Consider the following 19,266-nt stretch of genomic DNA (forward strand, 5'->3'; position numbering starts at 1 on the left):
TCGCTGGAGTTCCCGGGGTTTGCCGAGCCCCTGTAAGTGGGCGTGACTTGCCCAAGTCACAAGGCTTTGGTGAGGCTTGCAGAAAACAGTGTGGCAAGTCCTTTCATAACGGCGAACAGCTGTTTCTGGTTGGTTGGTTTTTGTTTTTCAAGATTTTATTTCTTTACTTGAGAAAGAAGAAGCAGAAGCGGGTGCAGAGGAAGAGGGAGAAGCAGACTCCCTGCTTAGCAAGAAGTCAGACACTGGGGCATGCTCCATCCTGGGACTCCGGGATCATGACTGGAGCTGAAGGTAGATGCTTAACTGATTGAGCCACCCAGGCGCCACTGCAAAGAGCTGTTTTTAAATATAATTATCAGCAAGGTCACATTTCTTCATTCATTGCACAACTAATATATCTGTGTGCCAGCCTTTCACAGGTGCACAGTGGTGGGGGCAAGATACGTGTGGCCCCAGGGAGCTCAGAGGAAGCAGATACCTAATTACCATGTTGTGTGATAGTTGCTCTGTTGGGAGAAACTCAGGAATGTGGGGAGACTAAGGAGACACTTGGGCTTGCAGGAGGAGATGAGAGACTCCTGAAAGAAAGGGAAGTCCAGATGCAAACCCGAAGGATGAGCAAGGACTAGCTGGGTAAAAGGGAGAGGTCAGAGCATTCCAGGAGCAGCATGGACTGTGACCCCAAGGCAAGAGAGAACCTGGTACCCAATGAGCCAAGGAAGAGGGAGCCAGAACAGAGAAGAGTGGTTTCCACAGTCGGATTGCCTGGATTCTGGGTTCAGTCTGCCACTCTCACTCTGTGCTCTGTAACCTTGTGCAAATCAGTTAACTTCTTGGACACTCCGGTGTCTCAGTCGGTTAAGCATCTGCCTTCAGTTCAGATCATGATCCCGGGGTCCTGGGATGGAGTCCTGCATCAGGCTCCCTGCTTGGCAGAAAGTCTGCTTCTCCCTCCACCTCTCCCCCCTGCTTGTGCTCTTGCTCTCTCTCTCAAACAAATAAAATCTTGAAAGAAAAAAAAAATCACTTAACTTCTTTAAACCACACCTTCAGGGCACCTGGGTGGCTCAGTGGGTTAAGCCTCTGCCTTCGGTTCAGGTCATTATCTCAGGATCCTGGGATCAAGCCCCACATCGGGATCTCTGCTCAGCAGGGAGCCTGCTTCCCCCACCCCCAATCTCTGCCTGCCTCTCTGCCTACTTGTGATATCTCTCTGTCTAATAAATAAATAAAATCTTAAAAAAAAAAAGAAAGAACAACTAAAAAAAAGGATGGACTTTAAAACAGCAACAAAACAAAACACACATTCTTCACCCCTAAAATGAGGAGGAGGATGGTTTCAGAGCTGTTATGACCATTCTGGATGATGATTCACTTAAAAGTGCTCAGTGCTGGACCTGGCATAGTCTCAGGACATTTGGGCCATTTGGTAGTAAGAAAACGGCAATAGGCAATTGTAAACCGAGATAAGTAGATGAAGCGTAGGTTCATTGGGACAGGTGTAAGTAATAATTACTGTCTACTGTCTCTCTCTCCTACTTATTTATTTATCTTACTTTTTTAGTAGGCTTTATGCCCAACACAGGGCTTGAACTCCCAACCCTTAGAGGAAGCACTGCATGAGCTACCAACAGAGCCAACTAGGCACCCCGCTCTCTCTCCCCTTTATCCTCCTGTATTTTTCTTCTCAGGACTCATCACTTGACATGTTACATATTTGTTTGCCCAAGAGGGGCGGGGCCTTGTTGTGTTGTTGTTCTCTATCCCTGGAGCCTAGAACAATGCCTGGGTCACAAAGACTTTCTCCTTGACCAAACCTGAATCAGGCTCCTCTGAGCACTCTGCTCAACTAGATTGACCTTGAGCTTCCATCTGTGACTTGTAGAGTCCAGTTTTAGCAAGAATCCCGCCCTTTTCCCCCCGCCCCCACTGTTGTCTGATCACCCTCCATATTTAAACAAATTCCTCATTTTCTACCCTCAATATCTTGGCCTGCCTTCAGGGAGAATCCCGTTAGCCTTGGTGTTTCCACTTAGTCATTTTCGATCCATGGACTCCACCCTGCTCTTTAGCTCTAAATCTCCACTTGCCCTTGTTGTATTCAAAGTTGAGCCCCATTTCCCTCCCCTACCGCAAACCCCCCACTGCAGTGGTCCCTCTTGAATAAAGTCTTCCTTACCATCTTTAACAAGTACTTTTTAAAATATTTTTTAAAATATTTTAAAAATATTTTACTTAAAATAATTTTTAAAAAATTAAAATAAAAATTTTTAAAAATATTTTATTTATGAGTCGCCTGGGTGGCTCAATGTTTTAAAGCTTCTGCCTTCGGCTTGGGTCATGATCCCAGGGTCCTGGGATCCAGTCCCACATCGGGCTCTCTGTTCAGTGGGGAGCCTGCTTCCTCCTCTCTCTCTGCCTGCCTTTCTACCTACTTATGATCTCTGTCTGTCAAATAAATAAATAAAATATTTTTTTTAAAAAAAGCTGTGCGTGCTGTCTCCTGGCTGCTGGCACACTTTAAATATATATATATTCATTTATTTATTTATTTTGGGAAAGAGAGAGAGAGAACGAGCAGGCGGAGGGTAGAGGGAGAAGAAGAGGGAGAGAAGCAGACTCCCGTTGACCTGAACTGAAATCAAGAGTCAGACATTTAACTGACGGAGCCACCCAGGCGCTCCTGAATCTTTTTTTTTTTCAAACAGTGTTCAATATGAGTTATTGGATGAGTGAACATATAAGGATAATTGATATATGCCTGTTGAAGATGATAGGGCTGGATGCTGACTCAATGAATGATATAGACCACCTTAGACGGACATTGATAAATAAATGAATGATCAGTATAGAGTAATAAAAGCACGTGGTGGTGGTGGTCTGCCCAGAGAGACCCAGGGCAAAAGAGGCAGACAAATAGGAAGACAGAAGGCCTAGTAGATGAATGGGGTGCGAATGGTCAAAGGTACACGAAGAGGCACAAATGGGCAAGGGGCTGTGGGACAAGGAATGGAGAGAGGCCCCCCCAGGTGGCAGACGGAGGCCTCAGGGCAAAGTAGCGGGTCTTGGGAAGACCCTGCTACCTCTGGTCCCCCGGGGTCCCTAAGACTCCTCCCCGGCCGCCCCCGCCCCGCCCCGCCCCACCCCGCCCGCTTTGGCTAGCTCCTCCCACGTGCCCCGCCCTGCACGCTCTGGCCGGCTCCTCCCCCGATGCCCGCGCCCCGCCCCGCGCGCTCCGGCCGGCTCCTCCCCCGATGCCCGCGCCCCGCCCTGCGCGCTCGGGTTAGCTCGGCGGCGGCGGCGGCTGCGGGCTGGCGAGCGGGCACGCTGAGGGAGGGCGCGCGGAGGGAGGGCGCACCGGCAGCAGGTGGGCGGGGTACGGGCCGGCGGCGGCGGGCTGGGGGCTGCCAGGCTGCGCTCGGGCTGAGCGCTGCCTGCCGTGCGTCGCGCCATGGACTTCAACATGAAGAAGCTGGCGTCGGACGCGGGCATCTTCTTCACCCGGGCGGTGCAGGTGAGGCCGTGCGCCCTGGGCCTCGCGGCCCGGATGTGGGGCGGGCCGGGAGCACCCCTGCGGGAGAACCGGGGGGTGGCGCAGGAGAAGCCCCTGGAGGCTGCCGCCCCCTCCCGGCTGCGGGACACCCTGGCCCTCACATCCCCTACTGCGGCGCTGCCCAGAAGAAAGAGCCCGGGGCGGCCGGCCACTCTGGCCGCACACTCAGCGTAACCCGGGCCCGGGGACTGAGCCGGGCCGCGGCCCCGTTACCCGGGGGGCGGGGGGGGGGAGTATCGGGGCCCACGGTTTCTGCAGGCTGGGTTACCCCCCTGCTGTAGCTCCCGCCCCAAGAGGGAGAGAGCAGTGGGAGGCCCCTGCCTCCCCGCCCTTGCCCAGCAGTGACTTTGGCAGTCGTCCGGAGGCCTGAGCCCCAGGCCCAAGGACCATGCACCTGCCACGACCCCTTCTCTGAGCCTCACTCTCTGCACCCGTGCAATGGGCTGGTGGTACTGATTCCGTCAGGTCCCCTGTACACGCTTGGATAGTCAGTCCGGAAGCCAGGAGGGCTGGGATTATTTCCTTTCTGCTCCACGGGAGGCCTGTTTCCTCTTATTTCTCCAAGCCTGGAGGGTGGGGAGAGGGCTGAGGTCTGGCTGGGTGCCCTCCTTGGACAGCTGTCCAGGCTGATGGTGCCGGAATCGGAACAAGTCCTATCCACATTCTGGGCCAGGAGGGAAACTGAGGCATCTTAATGTAACGGTGAAGACCTGGAGGCAGCTATGGGCAGGGATGCTCCCTCTTGTGACCTTGAGGAAGGGGCTTCATCTCTTGGCCTCAGTTTTTCAATCTGAAAAATGGGATTAGCAATCCCTCCCTCCCAGGAAGCTTGTGAGGAGAGCTGGGTACTCTGCATGTACATGCTCCATAAAGATAAAGCTGTGGGGCGCCTGGGTGGCTCAGTCAGTAAAGCATCTGGGATCGGGCCCCATGTTGGAGTCCCTGCTTAGCAGGGAGGCTGCTTCCCCCTCTCCATCTGCCCTCCCCCCACCCCCACTCATGCTTTCTCTCTCTCTCTCTCAAATTTAAAAAAAAAAAAAAATCTTAAAAAAAATAAAGGCACGCATACTAGTAGTGTTAACGTAGTTAGTATGGCATGTGACCTTGGGCAAGTCACTTTTCCCCCTCCTGTCAATCGGGTGTAACACCCGGTCTGCCTCCAGAGGTGGCTGCAGACTTGGGGCTTGGCCTGTCGCAGTGCTCTGGGAGCCAGTCCTATTGTTTGTCCTTGCTGTTGTCTGGAGAAGCCCAGCCCCAGACAGTCTCTGGGAAACCCATGTGCTCATGTTTACTAGAAAGCACCATGTCCCGTGTCCCGTTGAGGATTAGTGCCCCAGTGAGGACTTGCTGCCTGGTATTTCAAGCCCCGCAAGGTGATCCCAGCCCTAGTGAGTTTCCTAGGACCCTGGAGCCCCTTGGCTGTCCTCAGTTCATCTGGAAGGTGGGAACCCTCCCTGTGTCGGTATGGCAACCGCTCTATCTCCCACATCTGGGAAGAACCTGATCTGCCAGTTTCCTGCTACTGTGGGGCGCTGGCACCTGACCTAGCCAGGGCCTGCAGAGCCTGGGGTGTGGGGAAGCTTCAGCTCTGTGGCCTCCCTTCTCTTGGTCGGGGCAGGCCCAGTGGGTCACCCGTACTGGAGTGGGAGCCAGCGCCCAGGCTCCAGACTCTGGGGTGGAGGAGGGAGCTGGGAGCTTTATAAATAGAGGCTTTCTCTGGCTCTGCACGCCCACCCCCTGCTGCTGCCATTGTGCAGGGAGCAGCCTCGGACTCTGCAGACATCAGCCCCTGAAGCATGGGTCCCTTCCTCTTGGTAGTGATGGGGTAGGCTGACAGGCCAGAGGAGAGAAGTCTTGAAATATCACCTGCGTAGGACCCTTGGGACCTGCTGAGGCCAGGCTGCCTGGAGATAGGCGTCAGGAGGGATGAGAGGGAGTTCTTCATTCTCAGTGTGTGGGCAGCTTCTCTGCGTAGGGGCCACCATGCCAAGTCCCAGGACATACTGGGTAAGCCATCAGCCCCTCCACGTACCAGGGACACCTTTTAGAGCCTTGCCCCATCGCCATCCAGTAGGGAGCCTGACGATGGGGATCCCTTTTGCATGGGTGATTCTGGGATTCCAGGTCCCTGAACGGTGCCTTGAAAGTGAGGATGAGTTTGTGAAGTTGGTCCAGGGGCTGGGAAATGCCCAGCTAAGGGCACCGAGGCAGGAAAACCTAGGGCATATTGAGTATGATGCCAGCGTAGGTGCGAGTGGGCCGTGGAAGCCATAGTACCAATGCTGTTAGTAGTAACTGCCGGAATAGTAAGAGCAGCGGCAGAACTAGTAATAGTAAAGGCCGTGAGGAGGCAGTAGCTCTGTCATCGTCTGAGCTGGGCAGGCAGCACTGGACATGGGATGGAGGTCCGGAAAGCCCCGTAGGATATTGAACCTGGGTGGACCTGGGGTGTGAGGGATGGCTGCCCCGAAGCTCCGTGGGGAGTGGCTGCCGTTAACCTTGCACATTCGGGTGACATAACCACCTCAAGTAGGGTGCCTGGTACTGTTGGGGTACGGGGGTTCCTAGGTAGCTCGGAGGAGGAACATGAAGAAGCCCTTCTATCCGTGGTCATGATGAGAGCAGCTAAGGTTTGTTAGGGCGGTGCTGTGTGTTTCCAAATCTTCTGTGAGATAGGTCCTGTTATCCCCCTTTGCCAGGGCAGGGGAGCCCCTGGCGAAGACCAGAGAGGTGGCTTTGCCTCTCTAAGCCTTGATTTCCTTATCTGGAAAATGGGGCTAAGGCTACCCCTAAGGGGCTGGGTGAGGTGAGGCCTGCTCGGGGCCGGGCTCTGGGAGGCCCCAGTCTAGGGAATGTGAGAAGGCCCAGGAGTAGGGAGAGGCGGGAGGAAGCCGGGAGCAGCTGCTTCCCAGGTCGGGAGCCACAGGCGTTCAGCCTGGCCCACCCAGGCCTACAGCGAGAAACCCAAGCCCTGTTGCATAATGGATGGCTGCCCAGTGCCGCTGCCCAGCGACTGTCCGTGGCTGCCGCCCCCTCCCTGCAGCTGGGCTAGAGCTGTTGTTGGCCTCTGGATGATTGATCGACGCCAAGCAGTCTGGGAAGGGCCTCCAGACTCCCAGCCTGGAGTGACCCTGACTTGAGCACAGTCTGCCCCTTGCTTAGCCTCAGTGGCATCGTCTGTGACATGGGAAACTTGACCCAACTGTCCTGGAGGCTCTCGGAGACGTCGGTGGGTCACTGGTGTCAAATGCTTATAGCCCAGGGTTGGACCGCCACGCGGTCAGCCGTGCTGCTGCGTTATTACTGATCTTTCTCCTGCAGGTCTGTGCCCTTTTGCTATTTGACTACGACCTTGAACAGGCTCTTTCTGCCAGAGCCTTCTAGATCAGAGGGGCCCGGACTTGGGCCAGTATCAGGTTGTTCTCGCGTGGCCTGCACAACCTCTGCCGGCTCTGACTGCTGGGACATCCCGGTTCCTGCCTGGCCTTGGGGCGGGGCTGCCAAGCTTTCTAGGCCTTGTGCGTGCCCAGCAGTTGGCTCTGAGGGGCTAGTGGAGTTCCCTGTCCACCGCACCAGGCGACCAGAGGCCAGCCATGTGGCTGTCCCATGCCCACACACTCCCTTTCCCTCCCGCTGCCTCTCCATCAGCTCTTTGCAGCCATGGCACCGACTCCCTGCCAGACTCGGGCCTTCATGTCTTACCCACATCTTTCTTTCTTTTTTTAATTTTTTTTTTTTTAAGTAGATTCCACACTCCACGTGGGGCTCAAACTCATGACCCTGAGCCCCCTCAGGCGCCCCTTACCCACATCTTTTTCATTTCATCCTATTTCAGCTATGAGGGAGCTGGTATTTTTTATTATTCTCATTTTTCAGCTCCGGAAACTGACGCCAGAGAGGCAAAGCCACTTGCCCAAGGTCCCACCGCTCATCAGTGCAGACCTGAGACTCAAATCAGGTCCCTCTGACTCTGAGAGCTCACTCCCCTGGCACCCCCTCCCCACTGGCTCCCAGTCCCCCAAGGAGCCTGTAATCACCCCAGACTTTGCTCTGTGCTCTGCACCTGTGTTATCAGGTGCTCAGGGAATAAAAGTCAAGCTAGGAGGACCCTTAGAACTAGGCCCCCAATGACTCCTTATCCCCCTAAGTAATAAACTAGATTTTGTACAAATGTGCATTTTTTGGGGGGGTCTCTAGCTTTCTGGGTTTCCAAAAGAAGCCGTGATCCCCAACCTTTGGTCCAGCCTAATTTTACAGAGAGGCAAAGAGCAGGGTTGTAACTTGGTCAGGGTCACAGAGCAGGTTAGGGGCAAAGCCAGTTTCTTGACCTTGGACTTGGTTCTAGTTGGGTGAGTGGGAAGGAGGTATAGAAGCATGGGGCAGGGGCAGTCTTTGCTTCCCCGCTTCCGAGCCCTCCCCATCCCTCAACCCTACCCCCCACAGTTCACAGAGGAGAAATTCGGCCAGGCTGAGAGGACTGAGCTGGATGCACACTTTGAAAACCTTCTTGCCCGGGCAGACAGCACCAAGAACTGGACGGAGAAAATCCTACGGCAGACGGAGGTGCTGCTGCAACCCAACCCCAGTGAGTGGGCGCCGGGCGGTCCTGGGCGAGGGGCTGGAGGCCACTGGCAGGAGGCCTGGGCCTCAGGTGCGACTGGGTGGCACACGGGATTTGGATCAGGTTACTGAGGCTTCTGAGGCCTGCTTAGGGCGGGGCGAGCAGTTAAAGAGCCCAGCAGACAGTAATGGGCTCCAGGATGCACTCTCTGGGGCAGCAGGAGGTTTAAGAGTTTTGCACCGAGGAGCTGGAGAAATGCTTGAGACTAAAACACGCTTGGGAAGAGGCAGGGAAAGCATGAGCTCAATCTGTTGAGAGGCTGGCGGGGCCTAGCGATGGAGAAGGGCTTGCCCTGAGTCACAGTGCAGCGAGCGTGAGCAGGGAGCACGCGGAAGCCACGGGCAGGAGAACCTGGGGGGCGGGGCAGGCTGTCTTGGGGTCGTGAAACTATCTGCCTCCAAGTCTCCTGTATAAGTGGAGTCCCTGGAGCTTTCTGGAGCCAGCGCCGGACGACTGTCCATGTGTGTATTAGGTTCTGTAAATCCATATCATATGGAGGGAGAAGTGAGTGGGCCTTTACTTTGGGCCTATCACCCCCAGCTGTGTGACCTGGGTAGGCATTTCATGTCTCTGAGCTGTGGCTTCCTCCTCTCTGGAGTGAGGGGTCCTCTGGGGTTGAGTGCTGGTTTCACTAGGTTGAAATGGGCTCCAAAGAGAGAGTAATCTGTCTGTTACCAGGCCAGGCACCCCCATGGGGGGCCCTGGTCTGGGTCTGTTTCTGTCCCCATGGCTGCCATCCTTGGGTTGTACTGAAGAGCCCCGTGGCTTTGGCTGCTGTCTCCCTGCAGGTGCCCGCGTGGAGGAGTTCCTGTATGAGAAGCTGGACAGGAAGGTGCCCTCGCGGGTCACCAACGGGGAGCTGCTGGCTCAGTACATGGCGGAGGCGGCCAGTGAGCTGGGGCCCACGACTCCCTATGGTGAGCCAAGCCCCCAGCCAGGGTCAGGGGTCACAGTCTCTTGTTCTCAAATTTTCCTCCATCCCTCTCTTCCTTCCTTTCTTGCTTTGTGTTTTTGAAGTACACAAATAATATCTACTTGTAAACATTCATGAAATGGATGAATGAAAGTGAAGAAAATGAAAAAAAATTGAAATAAATGAAAATAAACAAGTGAGGGGCGCCTGGGTGGCTCAGTGGGTTAAAGCCTCTGCCTTCAGCTCAGGTCATGATCCCAGGGTCCTGGGATCGAGCCCTGCATCGGGCTCTCTGCTCAGCGGGGAGCCTGCTTCCCTTCCTCTCTCTCTCTCTGCCTGCCTCTCTGCCTACCTGTGATCTCTGTCTGTCAAATAAATAAATAAAATCATTGAAAAAAACAATAAATAAATAAATAAATAAACAAGTGAAAAAAAAATTCATTCGCCTTGCAAACACCTCAATCAATGCAGATGAAAACAGAGTGAGAAACGGAAGTCTCTCTTACCCAGTTCCGGTTTCTGTGCCCTTCTTAATGGGATCGTACTGTACGTACCCTTCTGCGACCTGATTTTTCATCTCGGTATTGTGTTAGCGACCTTCTCCCAGTGGCACATAGAGAGCCACCGCCATCTTTTTTTTTTTTTAATTTTTAATTTTTAATGTTTTACAGAGATATAATTTACATGCCATAAAACGCACCTGTTTTAAGTACATAATTCAGTGCTTTTTCGTAAATTTACAGAGTTGTGCAAACATCCCCCCCCAAGCCTATTTAAAGAACATTTCTGTCCCCTGCACAAAAGGCCATGTCTGCTTAGAGTCAGTCCCCAGTCCAGTCACCCCGCTGCTAACTACTCATGCACATTCGTGTGCCTATAAATGTGCTTTTTCTGAACCTCTCATATAAATGGAATCACATATTGTGTTGGGTGGTTTTTAAGATTTTATTTATTTGAGAGCGAGAGAGAGCACATACGCATTCATGAGGAGCAGAGGGAGGGGGGGGAGTGTGTCCCACACAGGCTCTGCATGGGGCCAGATGTGGGGCTCGATCCTGTGACCCCGAGATCGTGACCCAAGCTGAAAGCAAGAGTTGATTGCCTGACTGACTGAGCAGCCCAGGCCCCCCACGGTGTGCTGTGTTTTGCATCTGGCTCCTTTGAGCGTAGCATCTCTGACGTTTATTTGTGCCATAATGTGTTTTAGGATTTCATTCCTTGTTACTGCGGGATAGTAAGTGTTCCGTTGTATAGCTAGACGTTTGGGTTGTGTCCTTCCGAGCGTTTGCACACAGAACTTTGTGAGGGCATGTGTTTTCCCTTCTCCTGGATATGCACCTAGGAATGGACTTGCTAGGTCACACAGTAAACTTAAGTTTAGCTTTTTAGGAAATTACCAAGCTGTCTTCCGAAGTGGCTGTGGGACTTTGTATTTCCACCAGCAGGATGGTGGTTAATTTCCGTATATTTGGATTTTCCAAGTTTCCTTCTATTGTTGATTTCTAATTGGTTTTGCTGTGATCAGAGAGCATTTTCCGTATGATTTTAACCTTTTACGTTTATGAAGATTTGCTTATAGCCTAGTATATGGTCTGTCCTGGAGAGTGTTGTTCACTGGAGATCATATGCTGTGTTGCTGTGGAGTGGGGTAGAGACAACAGGCCAAATTGGGTGACAGGGTTGTTCTAGTCTCTGTGGGCTTGCGGATTTTGTCTTGTCCTCTGCTTTACCGAGAAGTACTGAAGTCTCCCACTATTTCTGTTTCTGGCTTCAGATCGTCAGTGTTTACTTCATATGTTTTCGGAGCTCTGTTGTGAGGTCTGTGTATTTACTATTGTTATATCTTCCTGATGAATTGACTTATACCATTGTTAAATGCTGTTGTCTCTGGTCACGTTCACAGTCAAGTCCATTTTATCCGACAGCAGTTCACGCACTCCTGTTCTCTTAGGAGGACAGTTCACATGGTATACCTTTCTCTGTTCTATTTTCAACCTATTTATGTCTTTAAATCCAAAGTCTTTTATAGACAGTACATATTTGGATTTTTTTTTAAGATTTTACTTATTTATTTGACCGAGAGAGGGAACACAAACCAGAGAGAGGGAGGGGGAGAAGCAGGCTTCTTGCTGAGCAGGGAGCCCAATGCAGGGCTGGATCCCAGGACCCTGGGATCATGAACTGAGCCGAAGGCAGACGCTTAACCGACTGAGCCACCCAGGCGCCCCTGTATTTGGATTTTTTCTTAAAAATCCACTCTGTCTTCACTCTTTGATTGGAATGTTTAATCCATTTGTATTTAACATAATTATTGATGTAGTTGGATGTACATATGCTATTTTATTAAATTTTCAATAAACGAGATTACCGTCTTGCTTCCAGATCTCCTGTTAAATTTCTGGCAGCGCTCTTCCAACCAGTATTCCTTATTCAAGTCAGCTGTGACGTTGGTCTTCCTCAATTATTTGCTGTTGAGATCACTGCTGTTTCCAACAGGGTCCCCTGGATTATTCTGTGCTCCCACCCCAATCAAGTCAGCCCCAATACCACTACCTTCCCCTGCGGCCCATCCCCCACCCCTATCCGGCTGCCCACCTTCGGCCTTGCCCCGCCCAGGCAGAGCTGACGAGGAGCTGACCATGCGAGCCGCCCTCGACCCCCCCCACCCCACTGCCTACCCCGACCCAGGCTGGGAAGCCACAGGTTCCCATCTTGTTCCTACCAAGGTCCAGTAGTTCTTGAGTAAATATTCTCAGTTTCTTTGCATTTGGTCAATTTCCAGAGTCTGGAAACGTTTGCTTTTGACAGTGATACCCATTTTTACTGTTGCTTTTTGGGAACAGGATTTGTTGAGGTGCCTTCTGTGTTCTGGAAGTCTCCCCCCCACTGCCCCCCTCATCTTTGTCACACCGTGTCCTAGTCCGCGTTTGGGACGTCCCGCTATTTACGTCAGTCTCCTGTCGACAGACAGACACGCAGGTCGCCCCACACGCTTCCAGGCCAGCCGGCCCGCACTGAGCCCGCAGCGCTCACGCCTCCGCGGCCTGCCTCTCCCTGGGCGCTCCCTTAGGGTCCGAGCAGCCCGAGCCCGAGCCTCTTCCTCACCCTTAAACTCCATTTAATCAGGGAAGACACTAATCAAGGTGGCAGAAGCTGAAAAGCGCCTGGGAGCCGCCGAGAGGGATTTTATCCACACGGCCTCCATCAACTTCCTCACGCCTCTGCGCAACTTCCTGGAAGGGGACTGGAAGACCATTTCGGTGAGAGGACTGGGGCCCCCCCGCTTCCTGGTCACTGCTGTCCTCCGAGACAGGCTCTCCTCCCATCCCGGGAGCCCAGCACTCCCAGGGCTCCCCAGATGTGGCTCTTGTGGACGGAATGACACAGTGGGTGACCTCTCCCTGTCGGGGCCTCGGTTTCCCCGTTTGGCCCTGATGGCCCCGCGGGCCAGTCCTGCCGCGGGCCAGGCTCTCACTCTTCCCTGCTCCCCCTCCCCGCAGAAGGAGAGGCGTCTCCTGCAAAACCGGCGTCTGGACTTGGATGCCTGCAAAGCGCGGCTGAAGAAGGCCAAGGCTGCAGAGGCCAAAGCCACGGTAGGTGTCCCTGCTGGTCTCCTGCCTCACCACCCCCAGCTCTGTTCGGAGCCAAGGGAGGGTGAAGGGACCTGACGTTTGGCATGCCCTTTCTTCCCTTTCCCTGCCTGGAGAGGCTTGGCTGGGGGACGCTGGTCCTGGCTGACCGTTTCAGGTCATGCCTCTCGGCCCCTCCCCCCCGGGAGCCCTGGCCACCCAGAGCTCTGGGTCCCAGGGCAGACATTTATGGGGTGGGCTGACCAGCAGTGCCCCGACCCAGGCTCAGGGCACGCCACAGCCTCCCCAGACAGACAACCAACTGGAGTTTTTCGCATGGCCCTGCCCTGTCCTTCCTGAATGCTCGGCTCTGTCCCCCGGCTCTGCCCGGGCATGGCTCCCCCTTACTAACTACCCCACCCGCTGCTCCAGCGCTGGTCCCAGGGTGCCCTGATGGTGGGAACCCTGGAGCTGGACCGTGCGCCTGCTTAGGGACATGACCGAGGGCCCTTTCAGGTAATCCCGTGGCCCTGGGTCAGGACTTCCTCTACTCTCAGCTCACGGAGGCCCGCTCGGCCTGGCCAGGCCAGCCGATGGAGTGTGGCACAGTTTGCCCAGGGCTTAGGCCAGGGTGGGGAGAGCAGGCCTGAGGGGGAGCACGCTCTCGGCATGTCAGGCTGCTTGGCAGTGTGGGGGCCTAGAGGCCACCTCACACCCAGGAACCAGGACGAGGGCAGGCCGGGGGAACCGTCACCTGTGTCTTCACAGACTCTCAGCTGCCCCAGATGCTCCTTGCGTCCCTCTCCCACAGTGTGGCCACTGGGGACCATGGAGTCTTGGCCTGTGCCACCTCTGGTGAGAGCCAAGGGCAGGGTCTCAGCGCACGCGGGTGTGTGGGGTCCAGATCGGAGGCAGGGGCTCAGCCACTGGAGTCTTGTGGTCGGGTGGGATGACCAGCGGCTACAGGGCTCACCTCTCGAAGTCAGCCGGACAGGGTAGTCTCCTTGGAGTACCTCGGCCAGAGCCAGCTTCTCCTCCACCAGGCAGGCCAGGAGGGAGCCTTTGCTTAGTCACAGAGCGGCGCCACCTCCTCTCCCGTTGTCTGGCCCAGACGGCCTCGAGCCCTTGAATTAGGCCCGGCGCCCTCTGCAGAGAGGCCCGGGGCAACCCAGGCACAGCGAGCGCCCCAGAGGACCGCAGCCCGGCGGGTCACCCCTGCCCTCCCGCGTAGACCGAGGCACACGGGCAGAGCAGGACTCCTTCCGGACGGCAGGGTCGTCTGCCCACCTGCCTGCCTCCCGCTCTCCCCTCCCACCACGGGGGGCCTGCTCCCGCCTGCGCTGTGGACTCACTAACCTCTTTGTTTTTGTTCCTTTCCGTTCTGCTTTGGGTAACTTGGCTCAGTGTGAGGGAGATGTGAGTATACCTTTCCTGCGTGCTGTGCTGCTTCTGGTTTGCCCGGCCCAGCCTCGGGCCCAGGGGCCTGGCCGGCCCAGGGGACGTCCTGGGCGTTTTGCAAGCAGCTGGTCTCCCCACCAGAGCCTCTGCCGTGCGTAGCCTCTGGTTTAGGGAGACGCCAGGCACTGGAGCCTGTGAGTCAGCTTTTTGCAAACGTGGAAAGCCTGTCACCCTGTCCATCCATGCGTCCGTCTGTCCACCTGGTTGTGGGGGAGGGGCCTGGTCCTGTGTGGAGATTCTGGGATGGAGAAAGCCGGGGTGGGGGGGTGATTGGTCTGGAGAGCTGTGGCTCTAACCGGAGTATCTGAGCCAGGCTTGGGTCCGGGGAGGAGGGGGGCCAGGCCCAGTCTGCGACTCCCCTGAAGGCTCCCTGGCGTCTGCTTTCCTGGGCTCCTAGCGTGACCACCCACCTGGTCTTTGTCTGACTCTCCATGTCCCCAAGCCCACCTTGTGTCCGGGAGGTTGGAGTGGGGAGAAGGGTCCGTGTGGTATGTGTCTACAGCCTCCTGTCCCTTGGGCCGGGGCTCCTGGCCTCCCCCGACAACCCTGCCCCGTGGGAGACGCTGGGGCAGCGCCTGGCCCCGGATGACCCCCCTCCCCTCCGTGACCTCTGTTCCCGCCAGACGGTGCCTGACTTTCAGGAGACTAGACCGCGTAATTACATTCTCTCGGCCAGCGCCTCCGCGGTAAGCGCCCCACCCCGGCCGCCCGGCCTCTCTCTGCCCTGGCACCAGGGGACTGCGTGGCACCAGGAACACAGGGCGCATCCCCCGAGCCAGGAAGGCACCAGCCCTGCTCCTGGCCGCCTGCCTGTGCCCTGCGCCTGATCACGGGCCTCCCTTCTCTCTGCGCCGCGCTGGAGCTTGGGGCCAGACCAGCCACCCCAGACAGCGTGGGGACAGCGCAGGCCCCATCTTCTGGGACCCAAAGGTCTGCCCTCCATCCCCCATCAAGGGCACTGCCCCCCGGTCCACCTTGGGCTTGAGGACCCCACAGCTGTGACAAGGGGGGCATCTTCATCCAGCCACCTCTCTGGCACACCTGCCCGGCATCCTGGCAGCGAGGAGGGGCCCAGAGCCCGAGCAGGGAGGGTGGGGACCAGTGGGCTGGGGGCAGGTGTGTCCGGGGGCCCAGGGCAGCCATGGGAGCTGAAGAGTCCGAGTGACATGGGTTGTTTTCTCCTGTGTTGTTCCTGGGTATTTACCGTTCAGTGTGGGACACGGGCCAATCACACCTCCCCCATCGTACCTGTCCCCACCACTGCTGTGCCTTCTCTGCCTTCTCTGACCTTCCATTTCCACCTGGGGGGTGGCACGCACTTGCACGGGCCGTCAGGCTCTCTCCGCCCCGGTCATAGAATGTTGCCCTGTGTGTCTGTGCCCTCAGGTGGCGGCCGGGCCATCGTCCCTCGGGGCGGCAAGGCCGGAGCACTCCAGCAGCCCCTCTCTCTGCGTGTCCTCCGGCCATGCGCACAGAGGTCACTCCCCACATTTTGGTTTTCTAAATGGCACCGTGGTGGGACATCTTGGGACACAGGGCTGGCCTCGCTCTGCTTTCAGTCCCTCAGGTCGCCATCTTAGGACAGACTTCCCGCGCTGGGCAGGAGAAATGGGTCTCCTAAGTCGTGGCGGGGGGAGGGGGGTCTTTCTTCTTTAGACTCTGGATGACACTTCCTGCCCCCCTTCTTGGGCCGAGTGGAAGGAGGAATATCCCGGAGGGTGGAGACCGCCCTGTTTTTTTCTTTTGCCATTGAACCCCAGTGTGACTCGGGCACGAGGCTGCCTTTCTCTGCCGAAGGACAGAAAGGTTCAGTGACTGGCCTAGGGTCACACGGCCCTGCGTCCCAGCCCACCAGCCTTAGCTAATTGTCAGGGTGGGATGGAGGACACTGGGTCTCCCATCAGGGCCCGGGGGCTTACGCTGTAGGAGAAACCCAAGCAGGACTTCCCAGCTGGCTGTCCCCCCTACCTCCCCTGCATGCGGCATGTTGGGCTGGATGTGGTGGATAGCGACGCTGCTCACACCAGGCCGCGCCCCAGCCTCAGCTCCTGGTTGGGTTCGGGGGAGTGAGGAAGGGTATGGGGGGGGCGGGAGGGGTCTTGGGGAGCTGGGGCAGGGCGCGGGCTCTGGGGTTCAGCCGTCCTCACCCCACTCCCCCACTGACCGGTGCCCCCTCCCTCCCCTGCTGCCCGGTCCTGTCGTGGTCTCCTAAGCTCTGGAATGATGAGGTGGACAAGGTGAGTCTGGACTTGGGAGGCTGGCGCGGGTGGGGTGCCGCGGGTGGGGTAGGGTAGGGGTCAGATTGGTTTCCGGTTCTGGGCTCTGCCGCTGTCGGGGGGATTACTTGCTCTCTCTGGGCACACTGCCCCCACAGTTCCTCTGAGCACACAGGGGAATGGCGCGGTCAGATGGCTAGGGACAGTGGCACACAAGGTTGTGTCAGGGCACCCATGGGTCCGTCTTTGGCTGCTTGCAATGGACTAGGTCCAGAGGGGTCCCAGCAAGGGGGCAGGGCTCCAGGCCTGAAGTCAGGGGTGAGAAGTGCACTCCTGCCACCAAGATCTCTGTCCGCGTCCCCAGGGGGATGTGTCCTCTGCACCCAGAGTAGGAGAGGAGGCTGCTCCAGGGCGGACCACAGATGGGAGGGAAGGTGGGGCCACTGTTGCTGTCAGCCGCCGTCCCACTCTGCCTTTCCCAGGCCGAGCAGGAGCTCCGAGTGGCCCAGACGGAGTTTGACCGGCAGGCTGAAGTGACCCGACTCCTGCTGGAGGGGATCAGCAGCACTCACGTGAGTCCTGCCCTGTGCTGCCCCTCCGTCGTCCACCATCTTCCTGGCCTCACCCCGGGCCCCCCACTGAACTCCTCCACAAGGAGGCAGACCATGAACTTGGATCTCAGAAGCAGCTGGCGAGGGGCAGTGCTTGAGCCCAGGGTCCTCAGGGTGGAACTTCAGCTTTGGTCCAGGTGCCAAAGGCTGGGCGGCCCTCCCTGCCCTCCAGGGATCCGGTGGCTTGGGGCCAAGGACAGAGTGCTAAAGGGGTCTGCAGTCAGGCAGGAGACAGGGAGCGTCTGGTCGGCCAGGCCGCCTCCCAAGCCAGCTCGGCTCTCCCCGCACCGCCCCCTCCGCAGGTGAACCATCTTCGCTGCCTCCATGAGTTCGTGGAGTCCCAGACAACTTACTACGCACAGTGCTACCGCCACATGCTGGACTTACAGAAGCAGCTGGGCAGGTGCCCGCTGGGGTCCCCTGGCTCCCAGGCCCCACGAGCAGCCCATCCCCTTCTCCCCCTGGGCAAAGACCTTCTCCCTAGGCTCAGCAAGCCCCCAGACTCGCAGGGCGGGTTAGAGGGCCCCTGACCAAGCCCTCTGTCAGGGCATCACAGGCCTGTGTGGGTGACAGGGAGGTGGCTGGCCTGGGCGGGAGGATGGCAGGGACAGGGAGGTGTGGCTCACGATTCCCCTTGCCTTGCTTTTCCCTTCATGCTGCCAGCTCCCAGGGAGCCATGTAAGTAGCTGGGGTCCCCTTGCCTCTGTGGCAGTGGGCCCAGGTGTTTGGTGGAACACGTGGGACTCCCACGGGGACACAGCTCCCAGCTGAGATGTCACCCTCTCCAGATTCCCAGGCACCTTCGTGGGCACCACGGAGCCCGCCTCCCCGCCCCTCAGCAGCGCCTCGCCCACCACCGCTGCAGCCACTATGCCCGTGGGCCCCTCTGTGGCTGGCCTGGCCCCTCCAGGAGAGGCCGCTCTCCGCCTAGAGGAGGTGACCCCCCCCGCCAGCGGGACCCGGAAGGCCCGGGTCCTCTACGACTATGAGGCGGCCGACAGCAGCGAGCTGGCCCTGCTGGCTGATGAGGTGGGCCTGGCGCCGCGGGGGTGGTGGCCAAGGCCGGGCTCAGGAGCGCCAGGGAACGGGAATGGGGAGCCCCCCACCACTGCCTTCAAGTCTCTGAGGGGCCCTGGGGGGCAGCAGGGGCTGGGGGGTGAGCGGAGGCAGCTGCAGCCCTGAGGAAGCTGTCTCTACCTGGAGCGGGTGAGGAGGCAGACGCCCGCCTCTGGAGGTGCAGATGCCCGGGTCTCGTGGGGCCCTGACAGCCCTGTCCCCATGCCGTCCTGCCCCGGCTGGGCTGTGACCACCCCTCTGCCCTCCTCTTCAGCTCATCACCGTCTACAGCCTGCCCGGCATGGACCCAGACTGGCTCATCGGCGAGAGAGGCAACAAGAAGGGCAAGGTCCCGGTCACCTACTTGGAACTGCTCAGCTAAGCCGGCCCCCTCCAGGCCCCTGCCCACCCTGGCCTGGGCGGGAGAGGACAGGAGGCAGCCCTGCCACTTGTCTGCTGGTGACTCAGCTGCTCAGGGTGGGGAGACTGGCCCCATTCTGTCCGTGCCCCCGGTCATCCAGCTGTGAGGGGGGCCCCTCCCCCAGCCCTGCTTCTGGAGCCCCCCACCCCGCCTGCATCCCCCGAGCACCCCAGCTCCCCAGCCCTCCTGGCTCCACCTAAGGAGGGTGGAGGGACCGGCCGCAGTGCTGCCCTGGGCACCCCGACCCTGCGGGAAGCCTGGGGTGTGCCCTTGGCCAGAGAGCACCTGCCTTTTGGTTGCCAAAAGCAGCAAGATGGGGGGGGGGCAGGCAGGTGTGCAGCAGGGCTGGGGCCCGGGGGGCAGAGGGGCGCCGGGCGGAGTGGCGTCTCCCAGGTGCTGCCCTCCCCTCCCGCGCGGACCGCTCACGCCGAGTTCCGTGGCTCAGCCTGCACCTCTCCACACTCACTTTTTAACGGATCTTTTTACTCTGCCTGTCTGCTTGCTCTCTAGCCAGTGACAAATAATAAACTGTCCTTCACGTGCCTGTCGCCTCGGCTCCTGTCAGGCTGTGGGCCCCCCGGGGCTGGCCCTGCGGGTGGGCAAGGGAAACCTCCGAAGGGGGCCTTCCTGCTCCCTCCTTCCTGGGCCGCCCTTCCTCCCACAGAGCTCATGTGGCTCCGGGGGCGGCCCTGTAACTGCACATGAGGCTGCGGAGACCTTTTGTGCCTAAGAGAAACTTGCCTGGATGGGGGCCGAGCGGAGCGGACAGTACCGTGCGTGAGGGTTTCAGCTGCTGCCTGTGGCCGGTCTGCGTGTGCTCCCGGGCCGTCCTCACAGATGAGGGAAGA

General features: G+C 57.6%; 1 protein-coding gene across 5 annotated transcripts; it reads left to right on the top strand.

The window, feature by feature from the left end:
* Nucleotides 1-3,396: 3,396 nt before the first annotated feature.
* SH3GLB2 (SH3 domain containing GRB2 like, endophilin B2) lies at nt 3,397-18,960 on the top strand. Of its 5 annotated transcripts, XM_044264718.1 has the most exons (13): nt 3,397-3,514; nt 7,997-8,138; nt 8,963-9,091; nt 12,214-12,347; nt 12,588-12,680; nt 14,061-14,072; nt 14,738-14,800; nt 16,328-16,351; nt 16,813-16,902; nt 17,244-17,344; nt 17,605-17,619; nt 17,730-17,970; nt 18,272-18,960. In XM_044264718.1, the coding sequence occupies exons 1-13, from the start codon at nt 3,452-3,454 to the stop codon at nt 18,377-18,379; spliced, it is 1,215 nt and encodes a 404-aa protein (XP_044120653.1). In that variant the 5' UTR covers nt 3,397-3,451; the 3' UTR covers nt 18,380-18,960. The 5 variants fall into 5 exon arrangements, with proteins under 5 accessions (XP_044120653.1, XP_044120655.1, XP_044120654.1 ...); XM_044264720.1 differs by lacking the exon at nt 17,605-17,619; XM_044264719.1 differs by lacking the exon at nt 14,061-14,072.
* Nucleotides 18,961-19,266: the final 306 nt, after the last annotated feature.

The sequence above is a fragment of the Neovison vison genome, chromosome 9 (genome assembly GCF_020171115.1).
Source record: "Neovison vison isolate M4711 chromosome 9, ASM_NN_V1, whole genome shotgun sequence".
NCBI lineage: Eukaryota > Metazoa > Chordata > Mammalia > Carnivora > Mustelidae > Neogale > Neogale vison.

Excerpts from the sequence above, each read along its gene's own strand:
- SH3GLB2 (XM_044264718.1), top strand. The coding sequence starts at position 3,452 with ATGGACTTCAACATGAAGAAGCTGGCGTCGGACGCGGGCATCTTCTTC. Across the intron at positions 12,348-12,587 it reads GGGACTGGAAGACCATTTCG|AAGGAGAGGCGTCTCCTGCA; the intron begins GTGAGAGGACTG and ends CCCTCCCCGCAG. Across the intron at positions 16,352-16,812 it reads GGAATGATGAGGTGGACAAG|GCCGAGCAGGAGCTCCGAGT; the intron begins GTGAGTCTGGAC and ends TGCCTTTCCCAG.